Source organism: Somniosus microcephalus, chromosome 11 (genome assembly GCF_052327205.1).
Source record: "Somniosus microcephalus isolate GS21.2 chromosome 11, FLI_Smic_1.0, whole genome shotgun sequence".
In the NCBI taxonomy this organism is placed as follows: domain Eukaryota; kingdom Metazoa; phylum Chordata; class Chondrichthyes; order Squaliformes; family Somniosidae; genus Somniosus; species Somniosus microcephalus.
Window position 1 is genome coordinate 199099940 of NC_140997.1, and position 24717 is coordinate 199124656.

General features: G+C 40.9%; 1 protein-coding gene across 2 annotated transcripts in view; it reads left to right on the forward strand.

Moving 5' to 3' along the window:
- Positions 1-582: 582 nt before the first annotated feature.
- bicd2a (BICD cargo adaptor 2a) overlaps positions 583-24717 on the forward strand; it is a 78640-nt gene continuing 54505 nt past the window's right edge. The window contains exon 1 of one of the 2 annotated variants that reach the window (XM_086001670.1): positions 583-1250. In XM_086001670.1, the coding sequence (XP_085857796.1) occupies positions 1035-1250 (216 nt within the window). In that variant the 5' untranslated portion in view covers positions 583-1034. The remainder of the gene's footprint in view (positions 1251-24717) is intronic. The other variant, XM_086001671.1, reaches the window with a different exon arrangement.

Genomic DNA, 24717 nt, shown 5'->3' on the forward strand with positions numbered 1-24717 from the left:
CCAAGATAAAGTAGTGCATCTCTTAAAATAGTTCTCTTAAAGGTGGAACGGTTACATACACCACACTCCCTATCTCTCTAATCTCATCCAGCCGCACCCCCCCCACCCCCGAGATATCTGTGCTCCTCTAATTCTGCCCTCCTGAGCAGCCCTGATTATAATCATTTAACTATTGATGGCAGTGCCTTCTGTTGCCTAGGCCCTAAGCTCTGGAATTCCCTGCCTAAACCTCTCCGCCTCTCCTTTAATACGCTCCTTAAAACCTACCTCTTTGACCAAGCTTTTGGTCATCTGCCCTAATTTCTCCTTATGTGGCTGGGTGTCAAATTTTTCATCTTATAATAAGAAGCGCCTTGGGACGTTTTACTATGTTAAAGGTGCTTTATAAATACAAATTGTTGTTGTTGTTGTTGCTGACACTGAGACTGCGGCCGCCGGGCGGTCACTGGGCCACTGACTGATTCACTGCGGCCGCCGGGCGGTCACTGGGCCACTGACTGATTCACTGCGGCCGCCGGGCGGTCACTGGGCCGCGTGACTCTGATTCACTGCGGCCGCCGGGCGGCTCCTTGTCCGAAGTCAAGGCGCTGACGTCAGCGGTCGGGAAGGAGCTGTCAGCAACAATGGCGGCGAGAGGAGGGCGGAGCGGCCGAGGCAGCGCAGCATAGCATAGCGGGGGCGGGGACAGCGGCTCCAAGAGACGGAGGAGGCAGGCTCAGCAACCGGGAGCTGGCCTCAGTAACACGGGAGAAAGGAGTCCCAAGGGTCGGTTGTCTGTTCCTTGGCTCCCCACCCGCCGCCCTCTCTCCGAGTCTCCGCCTCCTCCGGCTGACAACCGCCGCCTGAGGTTGGCGAGCACCAAGCGGAGCGCAAGGGACAGGGCGGCGATGGTCGCGTTCAGGGAGTGGGCATCGCAGGTTTAAATCTGTTTCACTCCTCCCCAAAAATAAGTCGCTGGGCAGAGGGAGGGGGTCGGGTGGGGTGAGCGTTGGCAACGGTTGCGCCTTGTCCCCGGGTGAAGGAAGCGCAGCGCCATGGAGGAGGAGGACGTGCTAATGGAGAGCGAGAATTTCCTGCGCACCGAGGTTGAAAGGCTGAACCGGGAACTCAGCGAGACGACCCAGGAGAAGATCCAGGCGGCCGAGTACGGGCTGGTGGTGCTGGAAGAGAAGCAGACCCTCAAGCAACAATACGACGAGCTGGAGAGCGAGTACGAGACAGTAAAACAGGAGTTGGAGCAGCTCCGAGAGGTGAGGCTTCTTTGAGCGAGAAAAATAAGGGGAAAATAAATCTATCTTCAAGACTCAGTCCCTCTTTTTGTATCCACGTTATTTAAAAAATTAAGTTAATCATTTGCTCACAATCCTATTGGACGCATTCTTCAAAAAAAAACTGACAGATTCAAGCAGCAGCTCCGAGCATCTGCCACCTCATTGCCCAGATTAATAGTTATACTTTTGTGCCTCTCTAGCTTGTGTGGTACCGTCTTGCACCTTTTGAATCCCTTTCTGTAACTGTGTGGAGGTTTCTCTTGTGCACATTTCTCTCAGTCCTGCATCCCTTTGATTCACCTACCCACCCCAGTAAATTGTCATAGATCGGATTGGTGTCCAAAACCTCAGGAGACACAGCTCCATATCTGTCGTGGCAGCGATCGATGAATAATTGCTCGCCCGCCCCCAGTTCAAATTTACAGGCTGGGAAAATATGGTCACTGTAGTTTGCTGGGGGAAGAGCTTTATGGTCCGTTCTCAAAAATGAGTATTTTTCTCTCTACACAATACTACATTTGAAGAAGTTAAAAAATGATTCTTTTTAACACTGACTTGACAAGATATTAAGAAATTCACAAGAGAAACTATTTCAATGTACCATAGCACAAAGCAGTTTACATAGAATATACAGTGCAGAAACAGGCCATTCGGCCCATCTTGTTTAATATATCCAGTAACCAGAATGTTCAAACTGGAAAGAAATTGTTTGAATGTCCAGTTCTGTCACAAACATTATTTTCTGATGAAGGCAGGCAGTGTACTCCCCTTTTGCAGCCATTCTGTAACAGGCCATCAGGAAGTACTTGAACATAGTGACACATTTTGAGTTTGGGCTAAAAAAACATTTTTTTCCCACTCAGTAAACCATTGAACTCTACTTGGCACCTACTCCAAGCATCCTGGATCAGATTAGGGAGTCACTGGAAAATCATGAGTCTGGACTGGCTTGCTACCACACTTGGTTGATAAAGCATACCAATACACCACTGAGTCTGTTACATTCTGGAATAAACATATCTTTGTGAAATAATTTTCAAAATTGTATTAGCTTTGTTTTGCTTCAAACTGATAATTGTATGACTTCAGTTTCTCTCTTGGAAAAGTATACTGTGTTTTGAATAAGAGGGCTATCAGTAGAATACAGAAATCTATTTGAACTGTCTGGCAAGTCTGAATTTAAATAGTTAAAAAAATACTTTTGAAATGTAGATTATGTATAGAGCATTTTAGAGAAAAATTATAAATAAATGGATTTTAATATATAATAATTTGTATTACATATGGGAAATGTAAAGCTATTTGAACTAGGGCAACATTCAGATAAAAGGGATTTTGAAATGTGAGAAATAGGCAACCAGATATATCTATAGTTATTGTATAATAACAGAAAATGCTGGAAACACTCAGCAGGTCAGGCAGCATCAAGGAGAGAGAAACAGAGTCAACGTTTCGGGTCAAACCCTTCGTCAGCACTGGAAAAGGTTAGGGAAGAGAGATTTTTTAAGCAGGGGCATCTCTTCTTGATGCTGCCTGACCACCTGAGTGTTTCCAGCATTTTCTGTTGTTATTCCAGATTTCCAGCATCTGCATATTTTGTTATTGTATGGTTATTGTATGTAAGCTTTCAAAACATTGTAGATTCCTATTGTGTTTGAAGAAGGAACCTATGAAATTTTGAAAGTCTTGTTCAGTAGTTTATATATGTTATAGGTTTAAATAATGTTTAATATTGTGTACTGGGATTGTTACTGTGACATTTCTAAGTTTCTCATTACATGGGATTTGAGGCCCTTGGTTGAGGGTTTTTTCTTGGTTTCAGTAATTGAGTTGACATTTCTGGGTTTTATCTTTTGAATGACAAGTTAGGTGGGAATAGTGCTCTCTTCAAACTTGGGAGGGTTCGAAAATTTGTAGTTTAATTTAGTTGCTATATGCAGGATACAATCAAAGATGGCATATTTGACTTTTAAAGACAAAACATTTAAGAAAAAGGGAGCTATAATTTCTGTAAGGTCTTGTATTAGCTAATCCAAATATTTTCACCTTTTGAGGAATCCGATCTAAGTGATAATTGTGAAAATCAAAGGGCATAATTGCTTTGTAAATCTTGAGTGATGCATAGACCATTTTTAACTATGTTTAAATGGACAGTTTGAGCTTTGTGTTGGGGATAATTAATTTAAAAAAATGAGTGGCATAAACTTTTGTCAGTGTGGTCAATAGTAATGTACTTGGGGAAAAAAGGACAAATTAAGGAATATAATTTAATCTTAAAAGAAAATATTTTTTCTGTATAAATTTGAAGGAATTGTCTGACCAAAACATTAAAGACCAAAGTGTATGTGGGAAATGGGAAGGATTACTATATAGCTACAGTACGTTGGGGTAAAAAAGATGTATAATTCTGTTGATAGGACAGAAAACCCTTGAAATTGAGCTAAAGTTTGAAGTGCGTTTTTATTTATAGTGTGTCACTTAGTGTCCCGTTAAGCTAATGGATGGTGACAGATCATCTGTCTTCTCCAAGCTAACACATGGTAAGAGATCACCTGTCTCCTCCCATGCCACATGACTGCTGTTGGACAGAACAAACTGTTGTCGTTTGTTTATTATGCAGGAATCTCAAGAATGCTTGTGGGCTTTCTCTCGGAGAAACTGATAAAGGGGTGGATGTTACATAACCATTTTGAATTTTTGTGCTACGTGAGACTACTGTTGGAAATATAGTATATTGAAATATAAAGGAGGAGGGTGTAACTAGAGGAGGGTGTAGCTATCATGCTAATTGCTCAAATTGTTCTTCTGTTGGTGATTGTGTTGGCACTTCACATCTGGCTTGATGACAACTTGATTTAAATGTTGGATAGTATCCCATAAATCCTTTTTAGTATCTATTTATTTTTCAGGTTTCAAAATATTTTTACAGAACCTTTAATTTTTTTGTGAATTCTGAGCTCTGTAGAATTAATGAAACATATAAAGCAGTTCTTCATTTCCAGTGTTTGTATTTAAATTAAAATATTACTTTATTCAAGCTGTTATGTTATTAATTCATTGCCTTGAATAATTATTGTACAGTAACTATAGTTTATAGGCACCTATATGGAAGAGCTTGTAGTTAAATTACGATATAACTGGTTATATCCAAGCTCGTAAATGGTGGTCATAAGCCATCCACAATTCAATAACTTAAATCTTATTTAACATTTAGGTTTCTGTTCATGTGATTTTTATCAGTGAGAAATCAGAAATATATTAAAGCTGTAATGTTTACTGCCTAGTTAGTATGTAATTTTAAAATGGAGTGATTTTGATCAGTCAGATATTTTTGTTGGCAACACTGTTACAAAGACAGCATTTCAACTAACTTGCATTTATATAGCACCTTTTTAATGTAGAAAAGGTCCCAAAACTCTTTACAAAAGCAAAAATAAAAAGGAACATGTTGAGAGGAATTGAAAATCTGGTTGGACACTTGGATTTTAAGAATGGTTTCAGATGTAGAGAAAGGGAGAAAAGGGGTGGATGGATGGCAGTATATGTCTCCAGATGGAGGTAATAAAATGTTGATCAGTGAAATCTTTTATTTTGATCAGCCTGTTGTATGTAGAAACCCATCAAGATGCTTAACAATCTCCAAACCAAGCTCCTGGGAAATGCATACAGGTAGAGTTTCTGTTTGCCTGATATGGAGTGCACACTCTTCCCTTCAGGGAGATAGCCCACTTAAGTCAGGAGAGTTTAGGTGCATGTCGGTAGAGCCCAGGCTTGGGGATCTCCAAGTATCTATAGGGTAACTGCTAATCAGCTAAAACCGCATTGTTTACTGGCAATCTTCCACTGCTTGTCCAGCCAGGACCATCCGACTCATTGGAACATTGGCTTGTAGGCTGATCTGAAGCAGAGTGGGAAGAATCCCAGCCCCCAGTGATGGACATACCCCATTAGGTTCCATTAGTGAGGTCAGACTGTATAGTAGACCTGTCTGTCTCGGGTATCAGTTTACCAAGTCTGCCACAAAAGGATGACTTTTTATGCGGTTCTCTCACCAGGCATGCCAGGTAGATAGCAGGTACCAGGATTTCTTCGCTTGATGGGAAGAGGGCATAATGAACAGTACAATTGATGTGAAACCTTCAAAGGGCAAAATTGTGATCTTAATGTAATACTTAAAATCTGATACAACTTGCATGTTTAGGCATATTTTTATGTCTAAGTTTACAAGAGTGATTTCTGCACTAGTATAAGGTTTATATTGTAATGGTAATTGTAAAATAGTGGAGCCACTTAGATACAGCATTTTATGGTATATGACTTTAAAGTTACGGTATAAAACAATTAGTGCATAGTATGGCAGAGGAATTGGAATCTTTCAGTTAAGAAACATCGTCAAATTTGGTATTCCAGCAAATGTAACTTCAAGCCAATTTCTTTTTTTTTTTTAAAAAGGCATTTTAAGTAAAGTGGTATTTTAGGATTTTTTAAAGTAATGATTTTAGTAGGCTGGATCTTGTGGATACAGTGAGCACAATAATCTCTGACTCAGCAGCCTTAATGTCTTCCACCACATGAACTAGTTCCTTAGCATGCTGAAGCAATCTGACTACTTTTGGCAATTTAAAACAATTGTTTGCCCAGAATAAGGTTGTGTCATAATAGTTTTCCAATGGGTTGTAAAGATGAGCATACCAGATGCAACATAAGCAGATTAAAATAGCTTTTGTGTTGGTGTTTTGAGTTTATGAATAGTTTGAAGGACAATATCTGATTAAATTTTTTTTGTGTAAGCATATTGGCACTTGCAGGTAAATACTTTTCCCATCTCTCCCTCTTGTCATGCTCGGGGTTGGGGGGGGGGGAAATTCAGGTGAGTTAGCTTCGCAAAAACGTCATCTCGCTGTCTGGCTCCCCATTCACATGCATTGAGCGACGTGAAGTTCCTGTATTTGCATGGTAAATATGAAGTAAACTTGCCACAGAACGTTAAGTCAAGTCACTTCAAGTCTAAGTACTGTTACATCTCTACCCTTTTCCAGTTCTGACGAAGGGTCACAGACCTGAAACGTTGACTCTGTTTCTCTCTCCACAGATGCTGCCTGATCTGCTGAGTGTTTCCAGCATTTTCTGTTGTTATTTCAGATTTCCAGCATCCGCAGTATTTTGCTATTATCAAGTCTAAGTACCCTTTTAATGACGTGATAAGTGTTAATTACTGTCAGTCAACCTCTCTGGCACTGAAAGCTACCTATTACAAGTGTGGAGTCTCATTCCTTCAGGTTTTAATTGTTGTTTGAGATTTTTTTTAAAGTTGTTTTTTTTACTATATCTTAATCCAATCTTTCTTTCCCTCTCTTACTGTACCTGATTTGGCATTGAATTCACCCACTGTAACTTAAATTTCCTTATTCAGTCCTGGCGTTGTTAATTTCAGACTCCTTTAATCAGATTGGTTAAGGAGATACACAGTTGCTTGTCCTGTTCACTCAGATACCAGATGCCCTGTAGAGGGCGCTGCGCACTTTCCATCTCTTACTTCCAGCAACATGTAGGGCAAAATAATGGGCGAGGGCAAGTTTAACTAACTGCGGGCAGCATTCGTTGGCCTACCACAGCAATTTTTGGGCCATTATCTCGCTTTTCACTTCCCAAAAATAGAGAGTTATTATGCTGTTGTTTTCATTTTGTACATTTGTTCTTTTACAAGATTCTACGTAATGTTTTAAATCTGAAGTGAAAAGGAAATTTGCAAATCAAATTAATAATCTGGCCTAACTATAGTCACATAGGATTTCTTTTGGCTTTCTACGTAAAAATTGTATGGTGGTCTGCAACACATTTGGGAGCCATTAACTTTCTACGTGTTGCAGTTGCTGTGTCAGTGATCTTTGAAGTTTGCAATCTGTAATGCGTGGTGAAGAATATTTTGGGAGAAGAATACTATTGTGTGACAGGTGCTAACTAGAGTGTGTAAACATTTGTTAATTTTGTTGAAGTTAGCAAATTGTTGACTAGTGTTAGATTACTGATTTACCCAGTAAGCTGAAGGAGCAGTTGGTCATGTGTTGGTGACATTACATTTAAAGGATCCCCAAGTACTGTAATAACTATTGCATAGCTGAAGATATCAGGTTGCTGATAATTCAGTAACTAAAAGACTGATTTACAACAGGAATGTCACTTTCAAAACCCTTTTTAAAAAAAATAAAAAAAAATCAACTGGTTTGATATTTACTTTTTTGTTCCCTTCCCCCGTAACTATATTTGTTTAAACATTTGAGTGTTGATAAAATCATCGGGAATGGCTTGGAGTAGTCACAGAAGTATGAAGGAACTGATTTGGCATGTACAAATTGGATGCAATCTGGCTTGGTGGTGCTTCAATTTGTTAGACAAGGAAAGGTGCATTTGGGAGTAAGGTATGCCAATATATTGTACCATAAGGTATGCCAACCCATTACAAGGTGGTTAGAATAGAGTCATAGAATGATACAGCACAGAAAGAGGCCCTTCGGCCCATCGTGTCTGCGCCGACCATCAAGCCCTGTCCAATCTAATCCCATTTTCCAGCATTTGGTCCATAGCCTTGTATGCAATGGCATTTCAAGTGCTCATCCAAATGCTTCTTGAATGTTGTGAGGGTTCCTGCCTCTACCATCCTTTCAGGCAGTGAGTTCCAGACTCCAACCACCCTCTGGGTGAAAATGTTCCTCCTCAAATCCCCTCTAAACCTCCTGCCCCTTACCTTGAATCTATGCCCCCTTGTTATTGACCCCCCTACTAAGGGGAAAAGTTCCTCTTTATCTACCCTATCTATGCCCCTCATCATTTTGTACACCTCAATCAGGTCCCCCCTCAGCCTTCTTTGCTCCAAGGAAAACAACCCCAGCCTGTCCAGTCTTTCTTCATAGCTGGGGCGCTCCAGCCCAGGTAACATCCTGGTAAATCTCCTCTGCACCCTCTCCAATGCAATCACATCCTTCCTATAGTGAGGCGACCAGAACTGCACACAGTACTCCAGCTGTGGCCTTACCAGCGTTTTGTACAGCTCCATCATAACCTCCCTGCTCTTATACTCTATGCCTCGGCTAATGAAGGCAAGTATCCCATATGCCTTTTTAACCACCTTATCTACCTGTTCCGCTGCCTTCAGGGATCTATGTACATGTACACCAAGGTCCCTCTGACCCTCTGTACTTCCTAGGGTCCTACCACTCATTGTGTATTCCCTTGCCTTATTTGTCCGTCCAAAATGCATCACCTCGCACTTTTCAGGGTTAAATTCCATTTGCCACTTTTCCGCCCATCTGACCAACCCGTTTATATCGTCCTGTAGCCTGAGGCTTTCCTCCTCGCAATTTACCACCCCACCAATTTTCGTGTCATCTGCGAACTTACTGATCATACCTTTTACATTCTCCTCCAAATCATTTATGTAGATCACAAACAGCAAGGAACCCAGCACCGATCCCTGAGGTACCCCACTGGATATAGGCTTCCAGTCACAAAAGCAACCTTCGACCATCACCCTCTGCCTCCTGCCACTCAGCCAGTTTAGGATCCAACGCGCCAAGGCACCCTGGATCCCATGGGCTCTTACCTTCTTGACCAGTCTCCTATGCGGGACTTTGTCAAAAGCTTTACTGAAGTCCATGTAAACCACATCCACAGCATTTCCCTCATCCACACACCTAGTCACCCCCTCGAAAAATTCAATCAGATTGGTCAGACATGATTTACCCTTGACAAAGCCATGCTGACTATCCCCGATTAATCCTTGCCTCTCCAAGTGGTGACTAATTTTGTCCCTCAGAATTTTTTCCAATAATTTCCCTACCACAGATGTTAGGCTCACTGGCCTGTAATTCCCTGGTTTATCCCTGCTACCCTTCTTGAATAATGGTACTACGTTAGCTGTTCTCCAGTCCTCTGGTACATCCCCTGTGGCCAGAGAGGTTCTGAAAATTTGTGTCAGAGCCCCTGCAATCTCCTCCTTTGCCTCACACAGCAGCCTGGGATACATCTCGTCCGGGCCTGGGGATTTATCCACTTTTTGGCCTGCTAAAACCTCTAGTACCTCTTCCCTCTCGATGCTAATATGTTCAAGTATATCACAGTCCCCTTGCCTGATTTCTATGTCTACATCGTCTTTCTCCATAGTGAACACAGATGCAAAAAATTCATTTAAAACCCCACCTACATCATCTGGCTCTACACACAGATTGCCACTTTGGTCCCTAATGGGCCCTACCCTTTCCCTGGTTATCCTCTTGCCCTTAATATACTTATAAAACATCTTAGGATTTTCCTTTATTTTGCTCGCCAGTGTTATTTCATGGCCCCTCCTCGCTCTCCTAATTTCTTTTTTAAGTATGCCCCTGCACTTTTTATACTCCTCTAGGGCTTCCTCTGTCTTTAGTCTTTTGTAACTGCCAAAAGCCCCCCTTTTTTTCCTAATGCATTTTTGTATATCCCTTGTCATCCAAGGTTCCCTTTGCTTGTTGGTCCCACCCTTGACCTTTACGGGAACATGTTGGCGTTGTACTCTCTCTATTTCCCTTCTGAAAGTCTCCCACTGCTTTGATGTGGATTTTCCTATAAGTATCTGCTCCCAGTCCACTTTTGCCAGATCGTGCCTTATCATATTAAAATTGGCCTTCCCCCAATTTAGAACCCTTATTTCCGGGCCGTCTTTGTCTTTTTCCATGACCACCTTAAATCTCACCGAATTATGGTCACTGTCGCCAAAATGCTCTCCTACTGACACTTCCACCACTTGCCCGGCTACATTCCCTAGAATTAGGTCCAGTACCGCCCCCTCTCTTGTAGGACTTTCTACATGTTGGCTCAAAAAGCTCTCCTGATGGTTCGCCTCTTATTCTTCACAGTGAACTCCTGACCTCAGCTGTGCTATCAGGAGAAACGCAGATTCGAGATCAGGTATTTGCTTATAGGAGACTTTGATCACTTTGGTAAGTGATTGATTTAAGAGGGGGGAATATTGGAGCCCTCGGAGTTGGTCACTTGCTTGTTGTCTCATTAAAAGAATGTTGCTTGGATCACAGAAAAAATTAACAAAAAATGGAAAATATTGGGAGGGGGCAACGGTGCAGTGAATATAAAGAACTTTCCAAATTCAACATTTATTTCAAAATATAGATCCCAAAATCCAAATCTCATTTTGATACTGTAAGTTTCTTTGTATTTCTACTGTCAAGTACCCACATGGTGTGCCTAGGATCATGGGATCAGACTGTGCTCATAAGGATTGGAAGACCAAAGGTTTTAAATATGGGTTCAAGAAGGTACTTTAGAATTTAAAACATTGTTATCATTGGCTTTAAAATGTACAAATAGCTTGTATTTACAACCCACTTTGATATATACCAATAGTGTGAACAGGATCTAGCAGATAGCAGGAGAAATAGTTGCAGATGGCTTTTGCCACTATACTTAATCCAGTTTATCCATTTTCCTTTCTGTATTTTTTTGTGAGGTATAAAGTTTGAGAATAAGGTACCAATGCTGAAATTTTTAAAGTCAGCATAGTATTATAGAATTCTACAGCACAGAAGGGAAGCTATTCAGCCTATCGCTGATGTGCCAGCTCTCCACTAAGCCCCATTCCCTTGCCCCTTCCCAGTATGCTTAATTTTTTTCTTGTTCAAATGCTTATTCACTTCTCTTTTAGAATCTATATTGGATTCTGTTTCTGGTAGGGCATTCCATACCTTAACAACCTTCTGTGTGTGTTTATAAAAAAAATTAAAAAAAATACTAATCCCGCCTTTCATTCTTTTGGTAATAAATTTGTGGATTTTAGTTACCAACCCAAAGGCCGGTGGAAATAGTTTTTCCCTATTTACTTTTATTGATGTGTTGGAGCTATGCCTAAAATTCCACATTTTTAAAATTAAGACTGAATTATGGAATTGTTGGAGTCCCAAACTCACTATTGTAACAGATGGCTTCCTTTTCATAATTGGTAACTTACTTTGATCTGCTAAGGATCAGATTCTTGCTCATTTAAGGTGAGAAATGGGTTGAGTGCGCCCAAATCATATTGGCATGGATTCATGTGTTGTTTTCCATTGCATTTACATCACAGAATCCAGCTGTCTACATTGATTTGAAATGGAGACTGAGATCACATATCTAAGGTTATCCTGGTTAAGCCATGAGCACTAATGGGACAAATACGGCCTGTGCAGCGCTTTATTTCAGCACAAGAGTCGTCTTCTATGCACACCCAGGAGAGATGTTTGAGTATGTCATAGCAATGTTGGGTTGTGCCTGGTAGTTCCCAATCTTCTGGCATATCCTAAGTAATGAATAACTTTTTAAAAACTAGAAAAAAATTGGAGTCTGTGCTCATTGCTTTAGCTGGTGTTCTGTGTAGGTTGATTGATAAAGAATTGTCATCCAGTATAGAGGATGATTCAGTCGTAGACCAGATTATCCACACTAGAGCTTATTCATGGATTAGAGGTTGCCAGATTCAGATTGTTTTAAAGGAATTCATATTGAAGATAAACTATAAATACAGATTTATGATCTATTTAGCTCTTTCTCCCCTCGGTTGCTTTTATCTCTCGCTATTTCCCCCCTTCTTGAAACATCCCAAAGCACTTCACAGGAACATAATCAGACAAAAATTGACACTGAGCCAAAGAAGGTTATTTTTTTTTTAAAAGGATGGATTAAAGAGGTCGGTTGTAAGGAGTCTCTTAAAGGAGGAGAAAAAGGTGGAGAGTCAGAGAGATTTAGCGAGGGAATTCCAGAGTTTAAGGCCAATACATACAGCTGAAGGCACGGCCGCCAATGGAGGCGTAAAAGGAGTGAGGGGGATGCACAAAAGGTCAGAGTTGGAGGACTGCAGGTTTCTTGTAGGAGGAGGTTAGAGATGGGGAGGGGTGAGGCCATGGAGCGATTTGAACACTAGAATTTTAAAATCAGGGCTTTGGTGGATCGGGAGCCAGTGCAGGTTAGCGAGCCCTGGGGTGATGGTGAGCAGGACTAGATGCGGGTTAAGATACAGGCAGCAGAGTTTTGGATGCAGCATAGGGCTGCTCTACAAAGACCACTATTTTGCACTGAACTGGACCACTTCTGCTGATCTGTAACGGCACTATTGCTTTCAGGATTGTGCAGGGTGGATTGGGAGTAGGAACGGAGCAGCAAGTTTTTTTTTCTGCGATTTTCAGGGGCATGGTCTCCGGTTTCAATCCAGCAGAGCCACTGAAAATCTCCCTTGTGCTTTAATTTCATTTTTTCAGCAGTTTTTTGTTACTGAGCTGCATCATATTTAGTTGCATTTCATCTGCATTATTTAATACTGTAAAGTATTCAGAATTATACTATACAGAATTACATAGAATTTACTGCACAGAAACAGGCTCTTCGGCCCAGCAGGTCCATGTCGGTGATTATGCTCCAAATGAGCTGCCTCTCAACCCCTCTTCATCTAACCCTATCAGTATAACCTTCTATTCCTTCCTCCCTTGTGTGTTTATCTAGCTTCCCCTCAACTATATTGAATCAAGCTGACAAGTGTACATTAGTATACATGGTCAGTGTATCACGAGAATGTGCACGAATACCAATGCTTGACAAAGGATAGTAGTGACAGCCAACTAACATGTCGCCCTAAAGGTTTTGCTTTCTGCATTTATAATTGATCAAGAACTCATTTTGGGGGAGAAAAAGAGTACATTTCAAGCTCTAATCTTTGTGTGCACTTAGGTAGAAATTCAGCTGCATATTTTTGTTGGGAAGACCTATCGAACCTTGACAGAAATTGAATTTTTTCTGAATGAGATGCGTAGGCATGCACTCCAACATGACCCCACTTTTGTGCAGCGACAAACATAGCAGTTTGCTGATGCCTTTCTTATGCATATATTTGAACAAAAAGAACATCTGTCTCAGAATATCAGCGTTAAGGTAGAGAAAAGATGTGAGACAGGAAGCTAACTGAGAGCCACATGGAAATACTAGTCAATAATGGAACTGTGAATTGTTTGAGAGTCCCACACAGATTCTCTCTAATGTAGGTTAATTAGGCTTGACTATTTTAAAAACTATAAGGTCATGATCTGGGGAGCATGTCTCACATTAAGTAGCAGCTGGTGAGCAGTTAGCTGTGTCATGACTTATCTAACAATGGCGACAGTGTACAATGTCATTTTTACCAGAAAAAAGAATGTTAAGTCACCCCACTCTATCATGCAGAGACAGCAGAGTATATTATGTTATAGATGAAATAGCTATTTGCAAAATTGCTGCAAAGTGGTGTAAGTGCCATTTTGGCAATGGGGTCTCCTGAACTGAAAGCTGAAGTTTCTAGTACAGGTTGAACGTCCCGAATCTGGCAACTTCGGGACTGAGGCCGAGCCAGCTTTCGGGTTTTCCCGGACTTCGGAACGTGTTTCTGATGTCCGAAGTCCAGAAATATCACAACCTGGGCTCGGGCATGCCAGACTTCGGACATCAGAAACACGTTCCGAGTCCGGAAATGCCTGGGCCCGGCTGGCGGCGGAAACAGGGTGTCCGGTTCCGGAACATTTTACGGATTCCGGATGACCCTGCCACCATTCTGGAACTCCGGATTTTGGGCACTCAACCTGTACTCTTAAAATCCAGGGGTAGGGAGGTGAGAATTTTAGAGAATAGGACATAGATTTCAGTATCTGTTTTAAGAATTCAAAAGACACTTAGAAATGTGGGGTATATTTCAAGTTTATCTATAACTCTGCTATGATAAACTACTGTGTTAAGATGTGAAAGTTCAAGTTAATGCTACTCTGTTACGGACATCAGAGAGAATACATTCCCTAAAACCATGTTAACAGATTAGGGTAATACTGGATGCAGCATGTAAATGCATGCCATTTCTCTCTCATCATTACTTCTGCTCTTGGATATCTGAACAGCTGGATGGAGTTTCTTTAAGTTTTTGGACTGTTGGCAGCTCTGTTATTTGCAATTTTCTTTGTTTGCTGCTCTAACTTGATGGTTCTGTCTGCTCCAGTAAGTATATTAGACACTGACACACCACGCTTCTGCATTTATTTTCTTGGACACTTTAGTAATTTTCACAGTCAATAGTTTTTTTTTTCCTTTTTACGACCCTTTGCCAAAATGTGCATATTAGATCAATTTTTCTGATGTCATGCGTATTCATCGGGTTAGTTTCCAATTCTGTATAATCCCTGCTATTAACCATGACTGTTGATCTTGATCTTTGTGTGGGATCAAATGTTCAAACCGGTGACCTCATTGGTATCTATCACAAATGGGTGTCCGTGTTCCATGAGGGGGTCTGCCAAATGTGCAATGGTTATGGAATGTTCAAAAGGGATGCAGCAATGTTTAATCTATTTAAGTTTTTAGTGTTAAATATTTTTCTTTGTCAATCAATGCCTATAAGTAGTTGTCGTTTGGAAATGCATCGTTTTGTTTTAATTTTGATTTAATTTACTTGTGTGTAGTTTTTAATTCATGTGCAGTGAATAACTGGGGCTTTTGCAATATACTTTTATGATTCAATATTTAAATTATAAATTGACACCACCATGAAACCAATCAGGAAATTACTGTTTTAAATCAAATGTGTTCTTAACCACTTTCCTGTCCATTTTAACCATTATGAGGATGGAATGGATTATTGGATTTTGTTACTGGGCCGAATTTTGCGACCCCCTACAGGCACGTACGAGGTGTGTGGGGGCCGTGCAAACTCCGGGTTTAGGCATACGAAGCGCATGGGCTACCACCCGGAACTTGCGATCTGTCAGGAATCTTCTTGACAGATCATCCGCATCCCCGGGAAAAGGGTCTCCGTGAGTGGAGAGTTGCGCTATTTACCCAACTTCCGCCCGCTGAATGCCCTTGAAATTCTTTCACCTGGTAAAAGCAAGCGTAAGGCCTGCTTTTACCAGCATAAGAGTTTAAAAAAAAATAGAAAAATAAAATTTTATCACTCATTTATACATTTAATAACCCTGTCCAATAAGGTAAGTTTATTTTTAGCCCCATTATTAAAACATATACTTTTTTTCCCCCAAAATTAAATTTTTGTTTAAAATATTTAAATAAATGACACTTTAATTAATTTTATTTGTGTATTTTTTAAGTGATCCCCATTCACACTTATGGGACTCCCATAAGTATGAATGGGGATTCCCTTTTATTGGTTGGGCCAGCCCACGTGATCCCAGGGGCGCTTGTGAACTGCATGCGCCCCGGGAAACGTGGGCCCCTGCCCACGCGTACCTGGAGAGGCCCAGGAGCACAAGTCTCCGTACCTCCCAGACCACCAGGTAAATTTGAAGATTTTTTACAGGTCAGAGGCATCCGCCCGTGGGAAACAAAATTTTGGGCCATTGTGTTGTGATACTGTGACATCCTTAATCAAGCAGGGTTAAGACTAAATATTTTGTAGATAGTTTGTAGAAATTCGAAGCAAAATATACTAAAAATGCTACACACATGATTCAGAATTTTGGTTATGTCAACCCTATCCTGCTGTCATAAATTAGTTTAACCAAGGTATGTGAAAGGAGGTTAACATGGAGTCACTGACAGATCTGTCGTTTACATGACAATAGTTCTGATGGAGCTTTGACCTTTGTGTTATAGTTTTCAAAGAACACAGTAAGGCATTCATTACTTGAATGTTTGGTTGTTGATTTGTTTCTGAATTAAGCTGTCAGACTTGGATAAGGATTCCACCACATTGACGATTCTGTACATTTTTGGTGTAAACAAACATGTCTCATACAGGCATTGTCCTTTTTGTACTTGGATTATTACTTTAACATTTCATTTTAGGCTTGCGATAAAAAACGAGTGTTAGCAAATAAACAGGGAAAATTGTGAAAATTACATCTCTTAAGAACATGTGTTCAGTTAGTGGTAGTTAGAAGAATCGTGTTATTGCTTTAAGTTGATTTCAGTCGTAATTTTGTGTACAATTGAATGTCATTAATATATCTAGCTTAAAATCTATAATATACTGAAAATGACTGCATGATTATTGAAGACCAGCTGACATCTACACATAATTTCCTTAATGTTCACTGATGGTGCTGCCAATCTGTGGAGTGCTTAGCATTTTGCATACATAATATATAGTATAGAGAGCCTGCTTTCTGATCTGCATATTGATGAATGTAGTTTTTTGTATCCTTTGATTGCTGGTGTGTTGGACATGCAAAAGAGGTAGCAGCTGTGTTTCCAGGACGTGAAACTGAATAATTGCGTGTACGATGAGGCCTTATGCAAAAACCAACTCTGAAATGACTGCCTGATAGGTGGCACTTTCAGCTGGTGCGTTCATGGCATTAGATATGCAGTTGTGCCAAATTGTCTGCCTTTTCTAAAGCTTTTCAGCTGTGCATATCTCTGCCAATTGTTCCTGCAATTAACTTGATTTTTTTTAAAGGGGTTGAATTAGGGCTTAATCCTTTATTGATTCCACTATAAAAGGATGAATCCTCAATTTGCTAAAAGGGTTCACTATTTGGAAAAGTGTCCAAGCCAGTAGTAGAGAGTTTGAGTTGCAGCATTGTGGCAGCTCGTTTCAGAATAATACTAATACTTTGTTAAAGACCTAGTGATACCCAATCCTGCACTGCCCCACTCATCCTGCACTGCCCCACTCATGCATTATCCCTGTCCATGCTGATATAAATTGGTTTACCTTCCCCAAATGCCTCCAGTTTAAAATTCTCATCCTCATTTTTAAATTTCTTTATGGCTTTGCCCCTCTCCCAGCTCTACAAACCCCTCCCCGCCCCCAAATTCTTCATTCCTCTGACTCGGGCCTTTTGTGCCTTTGCCCCACCATTGGCAGTTATGCCTTCGTCTGTCTGGACTCTGGAATTCCCTCCTTAAATCTCTGGCTCTCCACACCTCTCTCCTTTAAGGCCCTCCTTAAAACCCAACTGTTACACCAAGCTTTTAGTCACCCCGCTAATATTCCTTTGTCATGGTATCCTTTTTTGTCATCGTCGTTCTACATAAATGCACGTTGTTTAATGTGCTTTAAACATGAACAGTCACATCTTGCAGGACTTAGAAATGTCCTTTATGTTGTTAGTATTTCTTATATCTTAATTGTTTAAGAGAATGAATTCATTTTTATATTCAAAAAGTGCCTTACCCATACAAGGAAGTGCAGCTGTTTTGAAAGGATATCCTCAGTCAAGTTAGGAATGATGGTCAGTAGATAGTTAGAAAGCAGAATTGTTTCCAGGTATGAATAAATTATTGATTCAAAACTCTTAGCGTGCAGTGCAATGGCTTTAAAACATCTAAGTATTAATTAATGTGCCTAGCGGTGAAATAGAGGAATTCAGAATTAAGGTTTTTGTTACAGCTAACAGCTTGTGTGACCAAAAGGTTAATGTTAATGTTGTGGTTAAATGAATTATAAGCTGATATGTGAAACCTGGACAGGTAACGTATGATTTGTTTGTTTGCATTGGCCATTAAAGATTGATTTAAGTAATTTCCATTGTGGATAGCCATCTGACATTTCACGTCATTGCAAACTAAACTGAGTTTTCCCTTTGGCTTTGGAAGTCTGCAAAATTACCAGGGGAGTAGAGGTTAACCAATTTTTCAGATCTTGACAAATCCTGTATTGGAGATTGGTATTTTGAAGTAGAAGGCAGGCATTTTTTCACTATGTATGTTGAACATTTTTCTTTTTGCGATAATTAATTAAGGAGCATTTGTTGCTATAAAACAAATCAGCTTTGATGTTGATTTGGGAGCTATCACATTGATTACATATTTTGAACAAGAACTGTGCAATTTAGGACTACCTCTTGGCTGAATCGGGATGTTGAGCTCATCTGAGACAATCCATAAATTTCATCTGTCGCAGCATTCGTCTGTGTAAAGTATAGTCCAGGCTTTGTGTAGCCCAGATTGCCTCCACTCACATCTGTCCAGTACTGTAGCAAAGGATTGATTCTTGGGGACTGGCAATAAGCATGGAAACTGTGCCCACACTAGTCTTTTGAAAGAGGTTTAGAAGTGTACAAAAGAGTTGCTTAAGACTGATTCTTTGAGAGTCTTTGTTTATGATGGCCTCTCTGTCTTACAGCACGTATAGTTATGCATGTTCACATTTCAGATTCCTTGGGGATTGAACATTTTGTGTCACATTGTGAATGAATGTTCTGTAATCTGATGTAAAATGTAATTGGAAGGTGCATGCCAAAATCTAGTGACCTAACATAGTGTGCACAAGCGGTGAGGGCCTCACAATGCAACATGTTATAAAAGTAATAAGCCCCTAAAATTTGTAGCACTTGCTTTGCAACTTTGGTCTCTATTTCTGCAACTTGTATGTACAGTGGCGTCGGTGAGACCAGCAGAGACTTCAATATAATGAAGTTCAACAAAATTTGTTTTCATTTTTGACTCTTGCATTCTCTTTAAAATCTTCCTAGTTTTAGTTTAAAATGCAGATATACAGATGTGCAGTACCTGATCTTTGCTCTGCCAAGTTCCTCTCTCTCATTCCTCTAAACTCAATCTTTCCTTCATGTGCTTCATATGAAATCAATGAGTTTTTCCAAATTTATGCCAATTTAGTATTTCAGCATTGTCATTTCCTTCCTTTATGTCCTTGAGTCAGGATCAAGCTAAAGCTGGGATATAGCTTGGTGCTGGGCTCCAGACTGCAACCCGTTATATGATATTAACTTGGTTGTGTACTCACCAGTAAAAAGGAATCCAAACAGTAAGGCTGTAGTATTTTTCCCTTCTCCACTGAGCAAACCTTGCATCTATATAGCATGTTTGAGTTATAAAGCCAATGATAAGATTGAAGATGGCGTTGCCAACCTACAGGTGGGTTGGCATGGGAAATAAAGCCAGCAGGGAGGAGCCGGGAGATGGGAATTTGAGCTAGCGAGGGAGAGTCGGGTGGTGGAATTGACTGAGCAGTTGAATGGGGTGGGGGTTCCCCAATATAGGCATTTATCTGGGTGACTCTTCCCTTCCTTCCCCTAGCCCACCAAGCCAAACTTCCCCTAAGGTTTCCTTGTGCCCTAGCCCTGAATTCGCATCTTTCTCTTTCTCTCCTATCTCCCCTCATGGCCACTCTGAGCTCATCTTGTCCATGAGATCCAACTCCTGCTCCCTTGACCTTATTCCCACTAAACTATAACTACTCGGCTTCCCTTTCTGGCCCCCATATTAGCTGATATTGTTAACGGTTCCCTCTCATCAGATACTGTCTCCCTCCCCTTCAGATCTACCATCATCACCCCCCTCCTTAAAAAACCCAATCTTGACCCCTCTGTCTGAGGCTGAACCAGACCGTTCGCAACCTATTTGACCTTGAGATGAGCTTCCGACCCTATTTCCACTCCATCACCAAAATTGCCAACATCCGCCTTCCTTAGTTCATCTGCTGCTACAACTGCCAGCCTTTGTTGGCTATAGACTTGACTATTCCAATCCTCTTCTGGGTGGCCTCCTGTTTTCCACCCTCCATAAAGCTGAGTTCATCCAAAACTCTGCTGCCCATATCCTAACTCGTGCCAAGTCCCGTTCACCCATTGCCCCTGTGCTGGCTGAGCTACATTGGCTCCCGGTCTGGTAATGCCTCGAATTTTAAAATTCTCATCCTTGTTTCCAAATCTCTCCATGGCTTTGCTCCTCCCTATCTGTGTAACCTCCTCCAGCCCTACAATCCTCTGAGATTCCTGCGCGCCTCCTGCGCATCCCCGATTTTAATTGCTCCAACGTTGGCTGCCGTGCCTTCAGCTGCCTGGATCCCAAACTCTGGAATTTTCTCCTTAAACTTCTCTGCCTCTCTAGCTCCCCATCCTCCTTTAAGATGCTCCTTAAAACCTACCTGTTTGTCCAAGTTTTTAGTCACCTGCCCTAATATCTCCTTTCTTTGGCTCGGTGTCAAATTTTGTTTGATAACGCTCCTGTGAAGCGCGTCGAGACCTTTTATTACGTTAAAGGTGCTATATAAATGCAAGTTGTTGTTTGGGGTGAGGTGTAGTTGACAGATTGTTTTTTGCTGTGCGATCCACAAATCTTGCTCGGCCAGTTAGGTCAACAGTTCCTGCTATGGGAGGTGGTGGGGGTTACGCTATTTCAGTGTCTCCTTCATTTTGTAGGAAAGGGATGGGGGCAGATGGTAGATGGGGTGGGGGAGGGGTGAAGGATGAGAGAAAACTTACTTGTGGGGTTGGAAACCTTGCTCGGGTGGAATTTTAAACTTACTCGGTGGTCATTGGCTTCTTTTTCATGCGTGGCTCAGTGGTGCTAGTTGCCCCTAGTACCTTGCCTAAGTGACCATTATTTAAGTCTAAATCTTGATATGGGCCCGTATTTTCCGATCGCAAGCCTCCCGCGTGCGGAGGTCTGCGATCTGGAAAATTCTACGCCCTTATCTGAGGGCTCCCGGGACGCGCATGCTTCCGCTCCTGGGCCTCTCCAAACTCCCAAGTGTGCAGGGCTCACGTATCCCAGAGGCGCATGTAGTTCGCAGCGTCCCTGGGATCACGTGGGCCATGGGGAGCCAATCAAAGAAGGGAATCTCCCTTCATACACTTGACCGGAAAACCTGTCAAATATATGAATGGAGATCACCCCAAAAACATCATAAAACTTTAAATAAATTTTTTAAAAATCACATTTTTAAAATGACTTAATTACAATAAAAATTAAATTTTTTTGAAAAAAATAATTAGTTTTTTTACGAGGCTAAAAATAAACTTACCTTTTTTAAAAGTATTTTTAAAGGAAATTAAAAAAAAAAAAACTTTTTTCAACTCTTATATCCTGATAAAAGCAGGCCTTAGCCTGCTTTTACCAGGCGTAAGAATTGTAAGGGTTTTCTGCGGGTCTCCAAAAAGCAGAACTATCCGCCCGCAGAGACCATTCTTGACAGATCGGAAATGCTGGTTTTCAGCGTGTACCCAACCGTAGGGATCGGAATATCTGGGCCATTGAGTACTGTTGGCTACTTAACTGTTGGAGTCGGGGCATCAGTGCCGACCTTGTCCATGGACTTGCAGTGCGGGTTGCTTATATATCGCTCAATAAATTGGCTGTTCCTGCACATAGCAATGAGAAGGAAAAGCAAGTCCAGCAACTCTTCCATTACATCTTGAGCTTTCATCTTACGATGGTTTAAGTGTAAAAAGGCAAATGACTTCAGGGCAAGGCAGGCTGAGTATGTAATGCTAAATAAAAAGAAAGACTTGCATTATATAGCGCCTTTCACGGCCTCGGGACGACCCAAAGCGCTTTTGTAGCCAATGGCGTATTTTGAAGTGCAGTCACTATTACAATGTAGGAAATTTGTAATGCTGAATTTTGTTCAACCCTGTATTTCTGTACCATGACATGACCTCAATTGTATAGTTGTTGCAATTTAAGTGGTAAAATGTGGTTGTGACTCATGGGATGTTGTAAGGAAGGCTTCCATTTCCTGTGGCTTTTCCTGTTTTGCACAGTGAGGGTTTGTGAATTCAGGCTGGAAAATTAGTTGTGTATTGTTCATAGAAACTAACTGGGTCTGACAGTGACAAAGGAGCAACAGTACAGTAGAAAATGCATACAGTACTGTAGTAACTTGCCAATCAATTTATTGTAAAATAAGTCAGTTATTCTTTTAAAAAAAGTCTTTTTCTGCCAGTTTTCTCCCCTCCTCTCCTGAAGTTATTGATTTCTTGCTAGTTTAGAGTTCCACGGGTGTTGTAGCTTGCCTAAGTGAGTATTTTTACTGTGCGAGCCTAGATGGTTAGTGTTGGTAGGTTGTTCAGTTGTCGGGATGTCAGATGAACTTTCCCCTTGTTGTTCTTTGATTAAATTCCCCCCCATCCTCCCCCAAGTATACTTCCAGCAGAGGTGATGGATACTGGCAAGGAGTGGCAACCCTGGCTGTTTTATTTTTCTTGTCTCCTCTCTTTAAACTCGCCCAGATAAAATCGCATTGGGGTCCAACTGGCGTCTTCAGACTCCTATTTGAATTTATTAATGAGGCATTCCCCTATTTCTGGCAGATGCATTTCTGATATGAGTCAACTCCGGAGTTAAAACAGCAGTCGGATGCTTTCTCGCGGGAACATGGTGATAAGTCGATTTTTGTGATTTTAACTGCTCACCTCGTTCCTGCCGGACAGGTTGGGATAAAATCGGTGCTCTAGTTTTTGCTGGGTTCCTATTTCCTGCTAGCTCCTGGATGCCTGTGACTGGCCATTAAATGAGTTGAGTTGGATTCAGCATGTCTGCAGCCTGATGTCGTGACCCTCACATCTGAGTCAGAAGGTTGTGGGATTAAGTCCCGTTCCAGGGACTTGAGCACAAAATTCTAGGCTGACATTCCAGTGCGGTACTGAGGGAGTGCTGCACTGTCGGAGGTGCCGTCTTTCGAATGAGACGTTAAACCGAGAAACGTTGGTGCTCTCAAGTGGATGTAAAAGATCCTATGGCACTATTTCGAAGTGGAGCAGGGGAGTTATCCCCAGTGTCCTGGCAAATATTTATCCCTCAATCAACATCACTAAAACAGCTTATTTGGTCATTAGCACATTGCTGTTTGTGGGAGGTTGCTGTGAACAAATTAGCTGCTGCATTTCCTACATTACAACAGTGATTACACTTCAAAAGTATTGGCTGTAAAGCGCTTTGGGTCATCTGGTGGTCGTGAAAGGCGTTCTATAAATGAAGTCTTTCTTTCTTAATTCCAGTAGCAATCCTGATGTCATTACTTAGTGCATGCACATTGGCTAAAGTGCCACAACCACTTGGATACCCACAAATTCATTGGGGTTCCAATATAGGGGTCCAGGTACATCAAAACCAACTTCACTTGTACAGGTAAATGGTCAAGATTAGTGCATGTGGCTTCCTTGCCCACAGCATGGTCAATAAAGGCACCTTGTTTGGAAGTATGTGCTGAGAGAAAATACAGGTAACTGCAGTTTTTCCAATTGAAAATCTAGAACCAGTGTCTACTGTTGAAAACTATTTTGGTTCTCTTGTGCATTTCCTGATTTAAATGAGAGACTGACTGGAAAGGCTCAATGCTTCAGATTTCAATTTGTTTCTCTTTGCATCACAAATATGCAGTGGCATCACAGCGGTGAGGCCATGCACCTGTACATTTGATGTCATTGCATGTTAGCATTTTATCGTAATGGATAGGCAGACCAAGCATTTAGATCTTAAGCATGGAGCACTTCTTACATTTTCTTTATTGAAGCTTAGATATGCTGTTTTAATTTGAAATAGTTTTTATTGAATTAAAACTATTAAAATGCACAATATAAATGTAAATACTGTACTGTATAATGGTTGCAAACTCGGAACAAATCTGCGTTGTAAGGGTGACTCATCCTAGCAATAGTTAATGATAGCATCTTTAGTTTCTGTAGCCATCTGCTGAGTTCTTAAGTTTCTGTCAGAAATTTGCAGTTTTTCCAAGGGTTGGTTTTCCACAATGCCTGATATATTAAGGGAATAATACATTTATTTCTGGACAGTCAGTCTAATTACTTTGAAGATGCATGCAAATACTTGAATTCTTGACATCTACTTATGAAAGTGTGAAATGCTTTATTAAGCCAATAGAAAGTATTGTGTTTGGAGGAAAATGGAATTTCTGGAGAGCGTGAAGCCTTCGATAATGCTAGTGCTGTTGTGTGAAGTAAATGGTACTTGAAAGAATTACAGCATTCTGCTCTTGGGGAATGTCGAAAGGGCAGAACAATATAGTGCTGCAGGCCTATACTGAGCTTGTTTAAAAATTAATAAATAGAAAATCACAGAAATTCAGAGTAGTAATCATACAAAATAGGGGAGCAAAAGATTTTACTTGTTTCTTTTGTGCTGGAGAATGAACCCCTATATTGTTTCTCAGTTTCCTTCTTTTTTGGGATATACGTCACCTATGGCCAGAAAGGCGGATGCCCTACAATTTGAATCATCTGTCGTTTCTCAAAGCTGGAGCTAGGAAAACTAGGTGCATTTAGACTGCAGCAGCTGGTCTGAACCTGGCAACTGCGGTTTGGACTTCAGACAGTACCCTGTTTACATTGCTGAAGTTGGTCTTCATTCTCTTTAACTATTTGATTTTAGAAATGGCCACAAAATTGGCAATCTTCCTCCTTTAAAACAGTAATGTTTCAAGCATTGTTTTTGGTGTACTGTGAGGAGAGCTGAAAGGCTGGTGTTTAAATATTCCAACATTTAAACATCTTCCAAAGTAATATATATAATAACCATATTCGATGTGACTTATTTTTCTGAGTAATGTATTAAGATTTAAATTCCACCTGGTAATAAAATTCAGCTGATCAGTGATGCTAATGAGAGGAAATGATGTTGACCCTCTGCTGTTTGATCCTGTACATTTTGTATCTCTCTGAATCTGCCTTTCAACCCAAGAAAGAGCTGTTTG